This window comes from Pteronotus mesoamericanus, unplaced genomic scaffold, assembly GCF_021234165.1.
Source record: "Pteronotus mesoamericanus isolate MK-2021 breed Mesoamerican mustached bat unplaced genomic scaffold, CSHL_Meso_final contig_246, whole genome shotgun sequence".
NCBI classification, from domain to species: domain Eukaryota; kingdom Metazoa; phylum Chordata; class Mammalia; order Chiroptera; family Mormoopidae; genus Pteronotus; species Pteronotus mesoamericanus.
This window is the reverse complement of record NW_026555104.1, coordinates 2,911,424-2,932,541: the sequence shown is the minus strand read 5'-3', so window position 1 is coordinate 2,932,541 and position 21,118 is coordinate 2,911,424. Positions and strand designations below refer to the sequence as shown.

The following is a 21,118-nucleotide window of genomic DNA, read 5'->3' as shown; positions in this document are numbered from 1 at the left end:
ATTAGAATACAGATGATTTGAACAACTATCTATCACTTCCATTTAACTGACATTTATGAAACAATATACCCAAGAACTATAAATACACATTATTTGCTTTACTCCCACTTGGTATGTTCACCAATATAGACCATATGCAAGGCCATGTAAGTCTCAGTAAATTCCAAAAGATTAAAACAGCCAAGAGCAATTTTCTAACCATAATAAAGTTAAATTAGAAAGTGCAAAAATAAGATAGCTAGAATGGCCCCCAAATCTGTAAGTTAAGCAACACATTTCAAATTGGAAAACACTTTCAACTAAATGATAAGGAAAAGAAAGCATATCGGTATTTGTGAGCTGCAGATAAGGGAGTGCTTAAAGGGAAAGTTGTATCTACAAATGCTTATATTTGAATACAAGAAAAGTTCAAAACTAATTACCTGTATCTCCACTTGAGGAAGCTAGAATAAATAGAGGAAATTAAACTCCAAATAAGTAAAGAAAGAAAGAATAGAAATGAAAGCAGAAATCATGACACAGAAAACAATAAAGGAAATTAACAAAGCCAAAAGCTCGTTTGTTAAAAAGGTTAACTAAATGGATAATGAGGAAATATTATGAAAATTTTATGCTAATAAATTTGACAACTCAGATTAAACAAATTATTTTAAAAATGTAACTTCCCACAGCTGATTCAAGAAATATAAAATCTAAATATCCTTATATCTTTAAAGAAATTAAATTTATAACCAAGAACTTTTCCTTCAAGAAACATCCAGGTGCAAATAGGCACACAGGTAAATTTAATCAAACATGAAAGAAATAACTAGCCTTACGCAGACCCTTCCAGAAAACAGAGGAGAAGGGAACACGTCCCAACTTATTTTATGAGGTCGGCAAAACCCTGACACCAAACCCTGACACAGACAATATAAAAAAAGAAAAATGATGACAAAAATCTTAGCAAATCAAACCCAGCTAAATTAATTAATTGATTGATTTTGAACCACGACTAGGTGGGGTCTATGCAGGAATTCCAAGTTGACTTAACATTTAAAAATTAGTGTAATTCAAAGCATTAAGAGGATACATACACAAGTATACACATTAATTAAAACTTAACAAATTTTTTGTACCGTTTAGATCTGAGCCTTTCACTGTGTGTAAAGGTTGCCTTGATTACTTTTGAAAACATGAAAGAGCAATAAGATACCCTAATTCTAGGCCACACAGACTGGTTGCTTTTTTAAGGCCACTCCTAGTTCATGGCCATAAAATCATAACCTCGTCATAAAAGGACACACGTCTTGATCTAATCTAATGTAGATGTCAATTCATCTAGTCTATCCAAAACCAGCACTAAGGGATCGGGGTGCAGGTGTCCAGGGGCTGCGGCGGGGAGGAATCTGAGCATGTCCCTGTTTCGTCCTGTTCTGTTTCATCCCATCTGCTGAGATTTCAGTCCTTCCCACCCTGACTCCCTGGGGAGTCTGATGTTGCCTCAGAACAGACACCCCCTGGGTGTTATCATTCCTGTGTGACTGTGATCATTTTAAACAGTTCTGTTACTTCATAGTAACATTTATTATTCCAACACTGTGGTGCCAAGGGCTTTCTGGCAGGGTTCTTACTTCTGAAATTAACTCAGCCTGGGGAAACCATACCTCTTAGATAATGTAATGTAAGGACGGTAATCTAGAAACTTTCCATCTGAAAGCATAACAATTATCTGACCGGTTTGCGTTTTAGGGTTTGGAGAATCAAAGATTGTTGTGGCATTTTTAATGTCCTCCAAGTTATGAACTCATAGAACTTGTTTTGTTTTTATGCCACATTTTCTTCAGGGTCACTTATTTACACTCAGGGAAAATACTTTTTGTTCTGCATTATATAATTCTTTGGAAGGCTCTAACATTAAATAAGTGAATCAAATTGGAATCCATGTCAGGTCCCAGATTTTGATGGGGTTTGGGTTTTTGTTTGTTTTTCATTCATTAAAAAGGAATTCTAAAGTTCTTATGAGGTGCAAGATACTATGCCATGCACTTCAGGACAATAAAGATTAAGGATCTTACAGAGCTCTGATTTTAGAGGGCTTAAAACTAGTAGAGGAAATAAAACATGTACCTAAATGACTGGCATATATGTAAGAAAAGAGTTTGAAACTAGGGAATATATAAAATGGAGTCACTTTAACCAAGCTGCTAAAACTAATATTATGAAGGCTGAGGCATGAAGAAACAAGTATATTCTTGTTGTAAGTAGCCTGGGAACTTTAACTTTTTGAACTTTCCAGTCCTGCATCAATGCCTGCCTATGTATCTGGACATACATACCAGTCTTCCAGATGATGATTACCCCCTGAAGGACTCACGTATATATCCTCCAGACATCTGGCTGACAACTCTCTTGGATGAATCCTAAGAATGCAGGATTGATAATTCTCAAGAATGTACTTTTTACTATAAGAACTCTTAACTTTTCTTTCTTCTTTGAAACACTTCTGGGTTTTTACCTGTGTTCCCAGTATGCAAATTCTAAGGACCTTTAAATAAATCTTTATCATTTATTTCTAACAAAGCCTGCAGTCACTTTGCGTTTGTTTGACTCACAACAGAATGTGATAAATATCAGATTTCTCCAGACCCTACACAGCTGGGAAGATACGAGAGAGTGTTATGATCGAGGCCAATAAAGAGGGTCCTTGCTCTTGGAGAAAACTGGAAAGGGAGAGAGACCCAGAGTGGAGGAAGTATGAATTCAGTTGGCAGAGAGAAGCTACTGGAAGATTTTGAGACCCATTCTAATCCAGCCATCACATTAATAAAACATACGAGTACATTTAAGATGATCACCAAGTGAACCCAGAAGCAGAGACTCCTGTTGGTTTGCTAAACAGACCTCTCAACTCTATTTTCTGAAACAGCCCATTGTCAAGTAAATTACACTCCAAATATCTCCAAGCTTCCATTTAACGTTCTTCCAAGCTGGCATCTACAACATAACAGTGAAGTGTGTTTAAAAAAAAAAAAGAGAGAGAGAGAGAAAGAGAAGAAAAGAAACAACTGGCCAAAATGGAGTCACTTGTGCTAAGCCACATCATCAATCCAAAACCCACTAATCTAACTGCAGTTTCAGCCTCTCTCTGGAGTAGAATTTTAAACCAATCAGTCTGGAATTTCCTGATCAATACTATGAGATTATCTGCAGGATTAAACCCCTGCCCCTTCTTTCTCCCAAAAGATGACTGCCCTAAAAATAACCCTTTCTTTTCTTTTGCTAATAACTCCCCTGCTGCACCCTTTTGCCTATTAAAAACATTCCACTCCGTACGCCACCCCTGCAGAGCACCTTGCCAGTTGCTAGACAGGTTGCTGCCCAGTTCATGAATCACTTAATAAAGCCGAGTAAAGCTCCAAATTTACTCAGTTGCATTGTGTTTACAAAGGAAATGTTCTTCAAGTGAAAACGACTGTCCAAATGTGCTAAACTAGCTCTGAGCCTGTTGCAAATTTAAACCAACAATAGGAAGACCTTTGTCTGCTGCGTACTGTGGGCCCCCAGGGCCTGTGCTGGGCCGTGGGTGTTGGGACCTTCCGCTGGGCCCAGGCTTTGGCAGGAGGCAGGGGGGCGGGGCACTGTCAGAGGGGCTGAGGGCTCCCCAACTCATTCCTGGAGGCCTGAATGAGAGCCCAGACGGGGCGGGGGCGGGGGGGCGGCAGGGGCCACCGTCCCGGCGTGCAGGCCTGCGCCGCACTAACTCACCAGTAACGAAGAAGGCCTTGTAACGCTCCAGGCGGACAGTCTGCAGGGCTCCATACTCTCCAGCTGCCCCACTGTTGGGGTGAAACAGCGCCTGAGGAAGGGCCGCAGGGCTTACTACTAAGGAAACGATGCGCAATGCTCCCTGGGAAGCATAGCTTCCTTTGTCGTGTTCCCTTGTTCCCATCACCCCCACTATCCTCACCCCCCGCCCCGACCCCAACCCTGCCCCAAACACTGACAGAAACAAGCCTGTAGTCCACCCCAGCCCACTCTCGGGAGCTCCTGCGAACTAGAGAAGGTTACTGCTCTAGTAAGACTCCTAGGCCCAGTATCAGCATGTGATTTGCAGGGTCCAGTGCAAAATGAGAATGAGAAAAACCAGCCACTTGCCCAGGAGGCCGGCCCTGCCTGGGCGCCACCCTCCAGGTTCAAGATGGGGCCTGTGCGTTTCAGATTCCCAGGGATTCTGATGCAGGCGACCCTCAGCTCTCTTTGCAAAATGGCTTCTTCAGCACCCAGTCGATTTTTTAACTCTCACTCGGGCAAGGATGGCATAAGGAGGCACAAGGAGAGGACCTCTGAGAGTGACTTCTCCAGGAATGGGCACGGCCTGACCTCTGAACAGGAATTCTGTCTTCCCCTCCGATTCAGTTCTGCCCCACTCAGATGGAGGGACTCCTTCCTCAGCAAGTCACAGATGAAAGAATCCCTACAGAATGGAAACACCTAATTCAGGGTTCCCAAGGGCAGGATTTAGTACAAAATAAGTGACCAGTGTCCTTGGTAGGTTGGTGGGTTTGGGCTGGAAATGGGAGACCGCCCTGGTATGAATCATGACCGATATATATCACTGGTAAGGCACTTATGTGATTCAGAGTTTCCATGGAGCTAAAACGAAAGAAAAAAAATGAGAAACGTCTGTTGGAGCAGTAAACAGCTGTCCCCTCAAGTCTCCGGCTCTGAGAGGATGCCGAGGGTGGGGCTCCTCGCACACCTGCCTCTTCCGTGCTGTGCTCTCGTGACAACCTCTACAGCTCCCCAGCCAGCATGATGAGAGCGGGCTCCTTCCAAACAGGAAAAGAAGTCGTAACTCAAAACCCTCACTTCTTCCAACCCTGCAGGAAGCCAAGCCTCTCACCGCAGGACGCTGTTTGGTTTCCTTCTGGGGACGGCAGGAAGAGGGAGACTTGGAAAACCTATTGTCAACCAATCTAGAATGCGCTCCGATATCCAGAAGATGGGAGTCGAGGTCCGCTGGTTCAAATCATTGACATAGCGTCTCAGTAACAGAAATTCCATAGTGTGGGCTGGAATATTTATGCGACGTTACCAGAGGCAACTTCCACAATCCAAGAGGAAGCTAATTTTGGGACGGCTCATTCTCAGAACAAGGATGGATTTTGGAAAACTTGCATATGCCTTTTTCTTTCCTTTAAACAGACTGATTATAGCGTTCTTGTTTATATCAACATAGGAAGGAGGTTGGCAAATTTACCATGAATCACAGCTGCAGATATTTCCTCTGCAGAGGACACCGGGTCCAAATTTCAAAGATGAAACTATCTTCTGAAAACATGTTGCACCTTCTCAGTTGCCTTTCTCACCTGTTTGCTTTCTTTCATTCTATTTTGTGTTTAAGCGCGTGAGCATCGCCCTACCTTCGGTCCTGAAGGCCGGCGCCTACGCCACATCCCCAGAAAGAGGCCCTCCTGCTCCACAGGGCGGGGGTGCACAGCTCGAGTCCTTTCCAGAAGCGGTCGGCCCTTCACCAGCCGTGCGGGGTGGCGTCTTTCGCCACTAGGGGCCTCCCTAAGAGAAGTGATCCGCGTTTCAGAGACTAAAATCCAGCTTCTGTCCCTTCAACGTATGGCCTCCGGGGACCTGCCAAGCATTGTAGGACCCACGGCAGCCCCAGACTGGTTTGGGCTGGGCAGCGGCAGAGCCACTCACCAAGCCTTCCCTTTTTGTACTTGGTCACAGCAGCAGCCTGAGGCTGAGATATGACTTGACCAGTGGAGATATTATGACCTCCCACTTCCATCTGGGAGATGGGTGAGTACAAAGTGGGAATTGGGTGCCAGGCTGCGCGCCCTCCCCTTGTGGACCCCCTCCCCCTCCTTGTGGTTGCCCTCTTTGCCAAGACACAGACCTGTCAAGATCCGAAGCAGAAGGCTCAGTAAATGCAAGAACATGCAGCCTGGCGTCGGCTGTTGTTCATTTTGAACATCACATCACATGATGTCCCTGGCTGCCCGTGAAGTGACTAGTGAGAAGACCATTCAGTAGGAAAACCAGTAGCCAATTAATCTGCCTCTCAACAAAGGGTCCAAGAGGGTGCCAAAAAGTAAGTAGTAAGTGCCTCTAGGTTTTACTTCATTTGCAAAATGGGGAAGAACCCAATTGCTGAAACATAGTTGCATATTGTATTGAGATGACTATCTAGGAGTTACTTTGAGCTTCCTGAAACCAAAATGGTTTTCTTCTAAGGCAAGCCACATTAGAATCTTTTTAAGCCCAGGACGTAACTAAGGGTAAACACAATTAAATGGCACTTATTTAAAAATGTGTGTGTACACACATATATGTGTGTGTACATCCATATAATCACTCAGTTTTACCTCCTGGCCTTCCTTCAGCAAGTTAGAGATGATTTATTGTAGCCTCTTTAGTAGCTGACCAGAAAAGTCCAAGGCCAAGTTCAGACCAAGGCCAACAGCTACCTATGTTGTCCTCAAGCTCCAAATAATCTTATAGCAAGCGTCTTCACTAATGCTGCCAGAATCTAGTGCTCGGTGAGGGGCTGGGAGTGGCCCACAGGTGCCTGCACTCATGTGCTTTTACTCTTGAAGATCTCAGCAGCAGCTTCTAGCAAGAAGTAAACTGGGGATTTCCATCTGGGCCATGGGGTGCGGTTAGTCTAACTCCAGGTGCATAACCACATATCATGTGTTCCCACATGTCATATGTTCCCACAAAAAGCCCAAATGGCGCTGTGGTTTGTATCTGGTCCTCCTTCCTAATTCCTAGGCCCAACCCCTTTGGGCACTAGACCAATGACTGTTGAGCCCTGCGGATGGGGCCTTCACGCCTCTGCAGACTTGAGAAAGAGAACGAGCAGTCCCCCCTCTGAGAACGGAAGTTGGTGCAGAGGAGCTGGCTTGCACAGGCAACCGACAACAGCAAGACCACAGTCCTTGAAGCACTTCCTGGTGACCCCAATTATTCTATTGGTAGCCATGGTGACAAACACTCAGGAGCACCTCCACTGATGTCCTGGATACTGACGTCACAAGCTGCAAACTTCCAGCCTGAAGGAGGAAACCATCTTCCTGCTTTGCTGCTGCTCAGGAGTAAGGCTCTACTGGGAGAGTCTGCGGCTCTAGACGATCGGATATTCCGGAAGGAAGCAGTCCTTCTTTGGGGGACGTGCCAGGTGTCATCTGACAATACCTAGAAACTGATGAGTGTTCAGAAGCACCGATGACCCACTCAGGCTTACTGGGGTGGGCCGAGTGGGAAGGGCTGCTTCAGCAACTGCCACAGTACATTTGAGCGGCATATGAGTCATTTCCGTGTGACCCTTGGTAAAGACATAAATATAAATAGACCCTTTGATGTGTGGGTCCCTAATTGAAGAGCGCTGTGCTCGCAGAGCCTTACAAAGGGGGTTCCGGTTCCTCCATCCTCCTTCCCTCCTCCCACTTCCTCTTCCCCTTTTGGCGAAAGGAAAACACACAGAAATGACAAGGAAAGGTCATCAGGCCTGCTATGTCTTGGCTGCGCTTCAGAGCACCTGACGAGAGGACACTGGGCATCCGGGGAGCACAGGCACAGGGCTAGCGTGGAGGCTGCAGAGCCTCATGCCCAGCCCTCCAGGAGCCAGGGGACCATCCCTGCCACCCAAAGGTCTCTCACAGGGAAAAAGTACCCATGTGCACCCAGCCTCTGCCAAATTGTTAGACAGAAATCTGGAGTGGCAAACTGGGCTGCTTACCACTGGGGGAAGTGGAGGAAGGGAGAGGAAAGGGAGGTTCATCTCCAAGTCACCCTCGGGGGTTCGGAAACTGGGTCTACAGCGGCCCCTTGCGTGCATCTCCTGAGGACGGCTCAGCCTGCACAAAGGTGAACAGGTCCCAGGGGAAGAGCAGCAGGGACATCCCCCGAAGAGCCCGTGGGGGGCACGTTTCTCCCCCACTTACCCTGTGCCCAGTCTGCGAGCCGCCGAAGAGCACCTCCGAGGCGTCCAGACCATCGAAGTGTCGGCCCGGGGGCAGGCTGGCCCCAGCCAGGGCCAGCACGGTGGGGAAGATGTCCAGCACGCTGCGGGAAGAGTCAGACAGCCTTGGCCCCAGGTGGTCCCACACTCCTGTCCTGGCCACGCTGTGGTCAAGACCCACCGGGACCAGCCCCAACCCAGCCTCCTGGATGGCCCACCCCCTCCACCTGCCTGGCCTTCCTTTGGGTTCCACCTGGATTTCTGCCCCTACGAGAGGCAGAATGGCCTGGCGGTTCAGGCCCCGGCTCCGTGGCCAGGTGCTGCCTGCCTCAAATCCCAGCGCTGCCACTTCTCTGGCTCCTCAGGGCTTCGGTTTTCTGTTCTCTAAGATGGATGTATTAATAATAAATGCACAGAGAAGAAGCTGGCGCTCAGAAAACGCTCTTTGGACCTGTGTTGTAACTGTTCACAGGGACACCGCTGCAGACCTATCTAAGCAGTTCTACCTGTCACCAACTAGGCCACAGCCACTTGCTGAGAGGGAAGTGTGGGAGCAGGTGTCTGCAGGAGAATGTGTGCTTTGTTTTTCCTTCCCTGGGTCTCTGTAGGCTTTGTCTAGCATCCCATGATAAATGAAACACTCCATCTCCTTTAACTTAGCTCTTTTTTCCCAATACAAAACAGTAAATGTTTATGATAGAAAAAAGTAGCACATCCAGACATATAAAGGACGAAACAAGGCACACACAGTCCACCACCCAAAGGCAGCCATTAACACTTGGGTGGATTATGTTGATATGATTTTTTTAGCTCACATGGTACCATTTTACACTACTCTAGGGCACATCTCCATCCAGCCTGCTGGGCTCATGTTGGAAACAACTCCTCAGCAGGAACTGACTGGCTGCCCTTTCAACAGAGCTGCTGATCTGACGGCCAGGCCGAGGAAGGGTCCGCGTGACATGATGGAGCCAGGAGGGCAGGACCTTCACGAGGCTGGACTCCCCCAGGAAAGAGGCTCTGGTTGGCCTGAGGCTGAGCACAGCAGCAAACTTCAATGCACTCATGGGGAGGCCTGAAGGGTCACACCTGCCTCTTCCCCCACTGGGCCTCAGGCGAGGGGCGCGCGTCCCTCCAAAAGGAGCTGCAGGTGGGACCTGCCATGCACCTCCTTCTCCTCTGCGGGGCTCTGCCTGCACCCCCAGGCAGAATCTCTCCTTGACTACAGTACAGAGTGTTTCTGGGTTGCCTTCCGCTTTCACAGTCCCGTAGCGGTGACCTCTCTCTTGAGACACATGCTCCAGGAGCTGGCATCCCACACTGAGGCAGCGTCGCGGAGTGCAGGGTAAGCATTTGTCAAGTACAGCGCAGTCCAGAAACCTGTCCCGAGTCCAGGGTTCCTGCCCCAAACCAGGCAGCAGGGAGGACTGCAATGCAGCGTGAAAAGGCCGTGGCGTGGTTGGGGCTGCTCGTCTGAGCTTTCTCTGATCTGCGCCCCTAAGAGAGGTCTGTGTCCAGATGGGTCAAATCAGTGAGCAAGAGAAACAGGATCTGTATTAGATTCTGGAAGGCATGGCACACTTCCTTTTTCCATCTTATTTTTTCCCCTCTGTCATGAGGCTTGGCATCCTAATTATATGGCACTAAGTCTAATGTTCTCGGAATCGTGTGTCTCAGAGTTTACTGGGAACCTCGTCCACCCAGACAGCAGAGGAGACCTCTCGCCCACAAGAAAAGCGTCAGTGCCTCCGGTGACTCGCCAACCCCAGCTCCGCTTGGCAGGCTCGGCCTGTCCCAGGCCCCTGCTCCTGTGATGGAAGCAGCCCAGCCCCTGCTGCTCCCCTGCAAGAGGGAGATCCCCCCAGGGCATGGACAGTCCCCGTGCCTCCCCAGCCTGGGAGTGACCACGGAGCCGCACCGGCTGTACAAAAGCTACCCAAGGACCCCGGCTGCCCCAGACTCCAAACCTCACCTAAGAGAGCAGTCCTGGGAGTCTTAGAACCTTGGAGACAAAAACAAACAAAAACAAAAAACCCAAACCTGACACTTCCAGGTTTCTGCGGTTTACTATGATACTTGGGGTGGAGGCTTTGGGCAGGGCCACATGCTGATGATCGTGGGACCAGGCACTACTGCCTTCACAAGCCCTTTCCTCCATACAAAATATAAAAAAAGCGCATTTCACAACCGTGTGCACGTACACGTGACTATACCAAGAGTATACATTTTCTTCAACCTAAGAGGTTTTTTTTCTTTCTTCTGGTTTTAAAAGAAAAGTAAAACTTTCATGTGCTCCCAAAGCCTCATTGGCCCCCGGCCCTGGACCTCCTGGGCCTGAGGGAGACGTGCGCCCTGACTTCAGGAGGAAGAAAACCCCACTTCCATGGCCTTTTGGTGGCGAGAAGGGCAGCCAGGGGCCTGCTCACGGAAGGAGGGGCTGAGGTGCTCCGCAGGGTGACGTAAAAGGCTGGCTCAGAGTGGGCAGGGGCACCTTTGCAGGTTCCTTTGCCTGTGTGGAAATATATTCCTTCTTTCTTACCATGGCTTCTGCCAGCCCAAGGCACTGAAGGCTGTTCAGAGGAAGTGTGTGTGTTAGTGCTTTTATCCAAGGAGCTGCCAAGGAACCTGGGCGATAGAGAGAAGGATGTGGGACACCCTGCCCCCGCAGGCAGGGGCCGGGCCGGGGCTGCTTCCCGGCCGCAGGCAGAAGCGCCTGGACTTCAGGGCCTGTGCCGATGGGAGCTGAGGGGCTGTGCTGTCCCGGGTTGGGGTGCATCCTACGGCAAAGGCAGCGGGTGGGAAGGGACGGGGTTTCCTAGAAAGGGGGGTCATTACATCTGGGGGAAAGGTGGGTGTGATCTGAAGACGGGAAGTGAGGAGGGGAGGGGGTTGCTCAGGGAAGGACCGGGGGTGTGTGGGACTGGACAGGGTGCAGGGGAAGGGAGGACTTCCTCCCGACCATGGAAGAGCGGGAAGTGTTGTTAGGACGTGGGGAGCAGTGTTTTTAGCGTTCAGTTTTAAGTTTCTTCCTGCGTTGTCATCCCCTCTCATTTCCCCTAGGAAAAGCGAGGTACCCACCCCTTCCTGGCCTAAGCCGGCTGCGGAGGTTTGAGGGGCCACCGCTTCCCCCGAGCATCGGCAGAGCCCCACGGCACGGCACGGCGTGCACGTTCATTACAGAGCCCAGTGTGGCACCCGCCTCGTCTCCCTGCTGCTGCTCACTGCCCAATAGGGAAGCGGGGCTGAGGGAGCACTTTCTGGACGTGTGGCTTGACCCTGCCCAGGGGTGACACTTCTCCTTGTAGCTCCTACTTCCAGGGCACAGTTCTGTGGCTCTAAACAGTACTGAGCCAGTGAAATCCCCGTCCACAGGACTGCCTTTTGGATGTCGAAACAGAGCTGCAAGGTTCCCCAGGGGATTATCCGCTCTCCTGGCTAAACAGCAGCTTTAGCTGTTTCTCAGATGAGATTGTTTCAAGTCTCATGCCATTCTGGTCACCTTGTACTTGCCCCAGGAGTCTCTGAAAGAGAGGTCTTCAGTTCTGAACAGATGGGGGGCCCCCAGCTCGGATGCCGAGCAGGCCCTGCACCTCTTAACATACACAAAGCTCTGAGGGTTGTCAACCAGCCTGAGTCTGTCCCTCCCAGGGGACACCTGGAGACATTTTGGTTGTCACAACCGGGGGAAGGCGTGTGACTGGCATCTAGTGGGGAGAGGCCAAGGATGCTACTAAACATCCTACAATGTGCAGGGTGGCCCCCATGACAGAGAATGACCAGCCCCGAATGTCAGCAGTGTGAGGCTGAGACACCCGCCTTCAAGCCTTAGGTTCAGACCCCCTGCAGGCCTTCTCACTTGTGCCGCCCAAGGCCTGCCCTCCTGAACGCAGGTCGGCTCCTCGCGGTCAGGAGCCACGGTCCCCAGAGCAATGCTTGATCCACAGTTGGACGCAACAATAAACATTTGTTGCATAAACAAATGTCCCCCCATTCTGTAATTGTGTCACTGAGCTTTGGGGTCAGGGCATGTGCAAGACCCTTCTTGGATCTTATCACCCCAGACGGGTGCACCCTGCAGTGTGAGCAATGGTTTTCTCTAAAAGGAAACCAATGGCACTAGTGTGGCTCCCTTCGCTCCTGCAGCCCCCTCGCAGCACACTTTCTACTTTTCTGTATCCATGTGTATATTTTTATGAACTCATCCACTCTCCAGTGTTCATAATTCTTCAGCGCCAACAGAACATAGGATAAGCGACTCTGGCCTTGTCTGGGAGGTCTACAGCCGCTGAGCTGCGAAGTACTCGGACAGCGATAAGCACCCTGGGTGTGTGTGAGTGCTGGGTTCCCAAGAACAGGAGTGTCAGCGGAAGTTTCTCGTCAGAGCTGACCCTGAGGAGATCATGGAAAAGGCAGCAGACATGCGGTGGCCTGTCCTGGCAGTAAGGACACTCCACCCAAATTTGCATGGGTTCACATGGGAAACAGCAAGAGGGTGGATTCTACAGACAAACTGTCCTGTTACAGTCAAGATGGACTTAACACCAAAAAATATCCTATGAGGGACTGATACAGTATATCAGTCCTGTCCTGGTAAAAGTTCCAGGGGGCCTGAAGCACATGTTACCCTGTACCACATCTCCCTTCCTTTGGTCCCCAAAATATCCCCTAAGTCAGTTGTCACCTCTGAGTCCTTAGGTGACCAACGAGATGATGCAGTTTTATCACACTGCTGTGGCTGACTCTAGGTGTAAACACCGTTCTCAAATGAGAAGCGCGTGCTCGGTTTTCGGTGATGTAACTTGAGAGGTGGCCGGGCTGTTTGTGCATGTGCAGCCCAGCCTGTGAGTACTTGGCCTGACTGCGTGCACCAAGTCAGCCCCAGGAAAAGCAGCCTGCCTGGCCCTCTTCCCGGTCAGCCTGACATGACAAGACTCCAGCCCCTCCTGACTGTACAGTGCTGACCCAGAGTCCTGGGGCCCATGGGTGCCAGGGCGGTGCCTTTCCGCTCCCTCCTCTGGCCATCAGAGCTGTTTACCCTTCCTTTGCCCTGGGCTTCAGTTTCTCCCCTCCCCCTGCACCAGGTCTGAGGTTGCTCAAGGTGCCCCATGACGTTGCTTTCTTCTACTATGCTCTGTTCTTGATGCCAGCACCCATTTGGCAGGTGAGGAAGAACCTGTGAAAACAGATTTGTCTTTAAACAGACAAAACCCTCCAAGCACGTGAGCAGTCACTGGCTTCTGCTGAGGGTCCCATGTCAGTGAACACAAGGCAGAACCATGTCTGGATAAATAGGAAGTCCCCAATATGATTACACAGCCACATGGCACTGTGGCACTGCTTTCAGAACGGCACGCCCACAGACAAGTTCTGTGCCAAGGAGACGGCCTCGTGGCTCTGCTTAATAAGGAGTTAAGAGTAATGGGGAGATATCACACTTACAGGTGTCCTTCTGATGCAGGAAGCACCCAGTGATCCACCTCGCTGTAGAGGCCTTGCTGCCGGAGTTAGGACGACTGTCCTCACCTAAGGATTCATTCTCACCGCACCAGCCTGGTGGCGTTACCTTCTCCCTGCCCTACAGGGCAAGTGGACATCCACATTCCTTTCTTGGGGCCACACGGTTGCCCGTGAAATGCTGGCTTCACACAGCCACCCCTAGGACACCTGCCTACCCCCAAGGATGGAATCATGACAGCTCAAAATGACCTGAGCCTGCCGTCAGCTTGGGGAAGGGAAGAAGGAGATGCTGCTGCCCTCTGCGCTGCTACCTTCTCTTCAGCACACACACCACCACGACCCAGCGCTGAAGGCCATGAAACCCGCCCAGTCCCCTCTCCACCCAGACGTTAACCGAGGTGGCTTGAAAAGACTCCACTACGCTCTTGCTTTAACTATCGGCATCCACGCTGCGCGATCTGAGCTTGGCACTGAGAACACTTGGGAAAGGCAGGTGGTGGGTGAGGTGTCTCTTCCCCAGGTCTCTAATCACTCAAGTGCCCGTAATTTTCTTGTGGTAAATAAACTCCAGCAAGTCAAGGTAGTTTGGGTCTCATACCTTAACAAGGCAGGGCTGGTGACATTCACGGGGATTTTGCCTGGCCAGTAAGCCACAGCTGGGACCCGGTGCCCTCCTTCCCAGGTGGTCTGCTTGGCTGGACTTCCCCCTGTGAAAGGAGGGGAGGCAGTTGGTTCTTTGACAGTGGTACTGGAGTCTTCTCTTCCTCTTAGAGCTACCCTCTAGGACAATAGTCCCTCTCTAAGAAGGCGCTCCAAGAGCTTCTGATAATTACAACAAAGGAGTGACTTTTAGTAAACAGCTATTTTTATTCAACCAGTTAATATGTTTTAATACGTGTGTTTATTTTACTGGACTCAACATATGTACGTAGTTGCCTCAGTCACTCTTTATAAAATCACGTCACTTTCTTCATGACACTTCACACGTCAAATTGTCTGGTTTACAGACTTGCTTATCGTGTGTCTCCATACCACAAGCCTTCATCAGTCTTAGGTACCCAAGATGTAGGTGATTAACAAGTACTTGCTAAATAAACGAATTTGTCTTCCTATTGATCATAGTGTAATTATCTGTTTAGGATGAAAAAATGCAATTGTTTGAAAAGAGAGAAAGACACAAGTCCCCCAGCTATTTGATCTGCCCAACGCCCAACAACTGAGCTGGCGTGGGCTTTATTGTTGTATTTTGCTTTGCTTTGCTTTGTTTTTCCTTGACTTAATGAGTTGTTCTGATGTTGTGGAGACAGCATTAGTAATAGCTCTGCCCTCTTGCCTCTCAGGGGGAGGCAAGAACAATCTATGTGCAATCTATGAATTTCCACTTTGGTAACTAAAGGAATTCTTTTTGTAACCGCTAAGTCTTTTTGTGACCACCAGTATAATGATGACCAGCGGGCTGGAAGAGATGAGGTCATGTTTTATGGAAACATCCTGAATACATGCTGCCTTGAATTAACCATGACCATCCCCACCCCTCCCACACACCCCCACCCTCACCCTTGTTGAGCCAAGGATTCCACAAAGTTAGCGTGTAGAAAGCCCTGCCAAAGCAAACGTGTATGTGGCTCACACATACTGTGGTCATGCAACTCCCCAGCTTGGCTGGCGTGAATGTGAGAGCAATGCTGATGAGAAGGAGGGGGCAACACGTCTGCTGCCGCCCTGCACTCACACTGAACCTTTGATGTCCCTGGCCCGGCACACCACACCGGAAATGCTCGGCATTCTTGAGATTTTCTCCTAACCAGATTTGGAGTCCCCCAAGTGTTGCAGTGGGAAACAAGACACAAAACAACTCCCCTCCTATGGACTGTTCGTGTTTAGGGATGTGGGGCTCTCGAAAACAAGTGGAGTTGTGCAGGTTGAATGGGAAGCTCTTTGGCCAGGCCCCAGAGTTCTCAAGTACAGTCTTCCCAACGAAAGCCACATCTTCCACAAATACATGTCCTGCCCACTCCCAGATACTGACGCACATGGAAAAGAGAATCCAGAACCACAGAAAGCGTGAAACGCGCTCCCACGCGCCTAGGAGGGCACGGCTTATGTCACAGCTTAAGGTCAAAGAGCAGGGAGGCAGGAAGTGTCCACGCTGGCACATGCTAGGGCTCTACGGACGGTTCCACCCCCGTGAGGGGAATTCATGTGGAAGCCTGGGGCGGGGTGGGGATAGGTGGGTGAAACCCTGTTTGTCTGCAAGTCCATGGTGCACAAAATTCAACGGGTTTGCTTATTAGCCCTTGAGGCCAAGAAATAAGCCAATAGTTCGGATAGTCAACGAGGAGGCAGGGGTTAGAGCCTGCGCTGCGGCAGGTGAGGGGCACCAGAGTCACCCCTCCAGGGTGTTTCCAGAGCAGTGCACTGGCCCCTGATTAATCCATCTGCTACTTGGTCTTCACCACTAGGGGTTCTGCTGGTTTGCCACAAGCTTTCGTGTTGCTCTTTTCAGGCAATGGATTCCCCTAAGTCACGTTTCAGAGAAAAATACTTCAATATGTTTGCATTATGTCAGCAGAGGGCTGAGCGCTGGAGGGGTTAAAAGGAATTCAGCCAGTTATAAAACGTGGGTATGTCAACCAAGCAACCCGTCCACAGGCAAAGATTCAGAATTAAGAGAAAGTGAGAAAAAGGTTGGCCGAGTGAAGCCCCTCGGTGTGTCCACTGGAGGGTCCATCCCCCTCTGTCATCCAGACTGGCCAGCTAGTGTGGCTGCACCTTGGGGTCTCGCTTTAACTGAGAGACTCAATGGTGTATCCCAGACACGCCCAGAGACCTAGTTCTCCAAAGCAATTTATCTGAAAGGTGTCCAGGGTGTGGGTAAGCCATTATAAAAATATATATTCCTCACAGCGTGGACACTCTCTTACTGGGAATCCCAGTGTCTCGGTGGCTCTGCTGGGGGTGGACAAACAAAAAATCCGACTAGCATTCTCTGTTGGTCCCCAGGGTCGTAGAGCCTGATGATCGGGATAACAGTGCTCGTTGTGGTTTATCTGCACGAGCAAAGGCTCGGTCCCAGGAGAGCTGTCTCCGGTCCCCCGGTACTCTTCGCTGATTATGTGCTCCTAGTAATGAGAACTCATTTCCAGTTAAACACAATAGTAACAGTAACGGCATTATCTCTTATTGATTGGGCATTGGTTAAGCACCAAGTTAAGTGCTCTTGAGCATTATGCTGAGAGCTTCCCTGAATTATTTCATTTAATCCTTATCATAACCTTGTGAGCCAGGTATTTATTCTATCTGTTTTTCAAATGAAGAAACTGACGCTGAGAGAGGTTAAGTAATTTACCCAAGGTCACACAGCTGGCAAATGCTAAGAGCCAGGATTTGAATCCAGGGCTAACTACATGGCCAGCACTCTCACCCATTAAATTTTCAGGGACAGTAGTTCCCACCCATCCCTGACTGCGTGTTAGAATCACTAGGGGAGCATAAAAAATACCCATGCCAAGGTCCGTTTCTGAGGGATCATGATTGAACTGGCCTGGGATGTACTCGTGGGGATAGAAGGTGAAGAAGGCCTGTTCCAGAAGTAGGAGGGCAGGGACAAGATCAGAAAGTGAACATAATGCCTTTCAAAATTACATATAGCCTAGTGCTTTGGATCACAGGTTTTTTATATTGCCCACACCTTTATACCTTTAAGACACAGGACCATAAACGTGAACCTGTAAGTTAGAATAAGAACGATAGGTAAGAAGTCCATAGATTAACTTCCCATGCACTTTTTGATTCCAAAAGCGATTTTTCAGTTTAGATAAACCATAATGCTTTGATCAGTGCTACTGGCGCATAAGAAGTGTTAGCTGGGTATGGCTTTCTGCTTATGTGCATTCAAGGCACTTGTGGTTAGTTATGACTCTAATTAAGGCAGAACCTCTTACTTAAAGCAATAAATATTTAGCCTCAGCAACCAAAATATAAACAGAACCATGATTCATGAATCTGTGCTTCCTTGTTCTTCCCCGACTCCGGAAGGAAAGTGGCATTCCCTGATGCGCGGAGCCGGGGCAAGCCAAGGAGGACTCGCTTGGCCCACACGTAGGAATAGCAGTCTCTCCCAGCAAGGACACAGGCGCCGCGTGGCACTGACTCAGAGAGACAGCCTTCGCAGCTGCTCAGGAGAGCAGAGCCACCAGGAGAACCCCGGGGACTCTGATTTAGTAAGCCTAGGGTGGGGCTCTGATTCTAGGTGATTCTGAGGCCAGCGATCTGAGGGCCAGAGTGTGGGAAATGTCAGCAAGGGAAGCAGGAGGCGCCCCTGGCATCGGGCAGATGTCAGGCCTAGCTCCAGGGCCACCCCTCCTCGTTGCGTGGCCTTGGGCAGAATTCTTAACCTCCGTTGCACTTAATCCCCTCAGCCATGAAGCGGGGAAATGATGGTACTTATTTCATGCAGTTGTGGGAAAAGTTACATCAGAGAATGCGTATGAAGTTCGAAGCAAGGTCCTTTGGCTTAGTGCCTGCCATGGAAGTGCCAAACAAATGCCATCCAAAACAAAAACAAACACAAAAAATTACCTACAGCTAGAGAACAGCAGAAGTTGCAACCTGGCAGCTCACAGGCTGAGCTTAGCGCTCTGACATGTGGCTTGGCACGCATGGTGGTGGTGCTGCTGTTTTTAACTAATTTTGAATGTCATCAGACAGGACCCTGTCTCCAGTTTCCTGCACCCTGACACGGCCCACACTAATGAAAGGCACGTACATTCGTTTCTATCACCTGCCTGGCCCGCAAAGGCATTTGTATTTGTGACTCAGGTAGAAGAACACGCCTGTTCGGAGGAGTGCACGTTTTATAACCGTCTAAAGCAGCAGGCTTCATCTCTAAATACAAATACGTGCCCTTGCCAAGGATGTCCACAGCATGCTGGTTTTCTAGAAACAAAAGGCCATCAGGCCAATGACTCTGGCTGGCCCAGTGTGGCCTTAAGTGTGATGAAGGGGACATTTCAAGCCTGGTGGCCAAAGGCCCGGAAGGACACACAATTGCACCTCCATTGGGTCCCTACCAGCTGGCCCTTTCCCCAACCAGGACCAACAGCCAACATCCCTTGCTCCCTCCCCCCCTCCCCACCTCTGACCTTTCTGTACCCCTTCCCCTACCCCACACTGGACAGAAGGCCCAGGATGCAGAGCCACTTCCCAGTGGGAAAGGTTATGCAACAACCTGATAGCATCAAATTACAAACAACCAAGGTCTCCTAGAAGCTGAGGGTGCCAAGTTCAACAGAATGTTTCCTCATCACCAAAGGGGAGGAAGAAACAGTTCTGCTCTTCAAATAAAAAAAAGTTTCCAGACAGAAGAGCAGTCTGTTACGGGACAAACAAGGTGTTGGTTCTGTCCTGGGTAGGAAATAGGTCTGGAGCGGGAAAGAGAGGGACAGCTGCGCTGAGCCAGGCCTGAGCTGGGACCGTGGGCTTGGAGTCAGCAGTGGGCAGGCGCCTCGTGTCCTCTTTGTTTGGCAGGACCACTATGGGTTGCCCCCTACCCCTCAGGTCGGTTTCTCCTCACCCCTGCAGGGCGCAAGCCAAGCCCTGGGGAGCTCCCTCACTCCAGCACGGAGGGAAAAGATGACTCCAGGAGACGCTGCCTCATCCCATCAGCTGAGCAAGGCAGCATGGCCAGGAAAGGAAAGGGAAGACAAGGAGGGGGGCCTGGGAGCCTGCGAACAGGACAAGGCAGCGTGTGGCCTGACGTAGCGGGCTGGCTGCAGGGAGGAAGAAGCAGGGCTCTGGGTACTGTTTGTCCTACTTTGCTGCAAAAACATCGACTGTCTTCTCTCTTTCATCTGCTCTAAAGATTGGCCTCCTTACAGCAGGAAGTACAGGCATCCCACTGACAAGGAACCTGAGTGAGGAGGAGCAGGTGGTCTAGAAGGACCCCCAGCTAACCTGACCTGAGCCCCTGGCTAAATGCCCTTCCACGCAGGGCTCTGCCTGGCTTCCCAGGCAGAGAGGAGAAAGAAGGCTGTGGAAGAGTTGAGAGAAAGCTGGTCTAGAGAATAAAGAAGATGAAGTATTTACTACCCGGCAAAGTTTGTCTTCAGGATCTCCTGAGAAAAGAAGAAACTGAATCCAACCCCGGCCCCACCACAAATTCAGGTGCTGTGCCTGCTGCTCAGACACCGCATAAAGCCGCAACATTTGTGAAAGCTCTTGCCCCAAAAGACTGTTCTCCTGAGATAACTGAAATCCAGCTTCTGAGCCAAGTTTCCTAAGACAAAGGCCCAGAACCACTCAAGTCATCCATATATCATTGACATTGCCTGTATACTTCAGTAGGAAAATCTCTTTTAGGGCATTCTTCCCTTTGGGGTGTACCCCCACTTTGTTTCAGCTGGGAGTGAGGAAATCGAGTCTTGTGGGAGTTAGCGTAGGCCAAGCACAAGGCTAAGTGCCTCTCAGGCAATAGTCCGGTGGATCCTCCCAGTCACCCAGTGGGATGAGTCTATCACCCACATCACGGAGGAGGAAACGTGCAGAAAGGGAACAGCGGGCCACAGGCACCGGTTCCCAAGCTGAGTGGACAGTCAAGCCCAACCTGGGCCTTCAAAGTCATTCATTCTTTCCACCTGTGCAGTCTGCTTCCCATGGACTTAGAAAGATCCAGAATGGCACAGGGGCTAAAGACATTTTCCTTGATTACCATAGGGTCCAGAGAAGCAGGGCAGATTTTCCAGACGGCTGAGCAGTCAGTCATATAGAACAGAGTGTGAATAAACAACAATCACATGGGTGTGGAATGAGCCAGCGAGGTCAAATAATGTGACCTCCTTGATCGATGCCTTGGAAAAGCTCCCCACCTTGCTCGGCCACAGTTTCCACACTTGGCTAATGGGGTGGCTGGAATAAAGATCACTGAGGTCTCCTCCAAAGCAGGCGTTCTTCGAGTGTGGGGATATTCCTGGAGACTGTCACTTGCTTCTCTCATTTATCATCTTGGGCTCAGTGGAAGCCAAGTCTGTCCTTGCTGCTCTCCCTCACTGACATGAGAGGGGTCTTTAAAAATTGAGCAATGTGCCAGGACGTGTGGGAAACAGAGAGCAAGTGTTTAATGTGTATGGGGTTCTGGGGATGATGAAAATGATAGGGTCTCAGCAGAGGCGACAGTTGCACAACACTGTGAGCATGCTAAATGCCAGCGGATTGTACAGGTTAGAATGATTAATTTTACGTTACATGAATTTCACCTCCATTTTCAAAATTGAATAATGTCACTCTCACTCTTAAAATCCTTGCACGATTCCGCTTCTTGCATGTTTAGAATGATGGTCAAAAGTGGTTGCCTGAAAGAAAAAACCTTCGAACACTGGCCCCGGCCTTGTCTCTCTACTCCTGTGAGCTCGAGACACAGACAGCTGAGCAGCTCCTACTGTCTGGTCTTCTCACCCCTGCCCAGGCAGCCCAAAACCCCCTCCCTTGAAAATCCCTGGCTGTCTCCTACTCATTCTTCAAAACTAGCCACTCAGCGAAGCCTTCTTGTTCCCTGTCCCAGCGGGTGAGAGGCCCTTGTGCTCCCTGCTATCACGGAGTTGTTACCCTGTAGCATAATGGCCTGCTTCTATGTTCCCTCCCAGTACTGTCCAACAGAACTTTCTGCCATGCTGCAAATGTTTTGTATTTGCACACTATCCA

General features: G+C 49.8%; 1 protein-coding gene across 1 annotated transcript in view; it reads right to left on the bottom strand.

The window, feature by feature from the left end:
• Positions 1-21,118, bottom strand: part of ARSG (arylsulfatase G) — a 97,342-nt gene that overhangs the window by 5,236 nt on the left and 70,988 nt on the right. The window contains exons 9-11 of the mRNA XM_054573082.1: positions 14,019-14,127; positions 7,947-8,067; positions 3,748-3,838 (exon numbers count right to left, since the gene is read on the bottom strand). Coding sequence (XP_054429057.1) covers positions 3,748-3,838; positions 7,947-8,067; positions 14,019-14,127 — 321 coding nt within the window. The remainder of the gene's footprint in view (positions 1-3,747; positions 3,839-7,946; positions 8,068-14,018; positions 14,128-21,118) is intronic.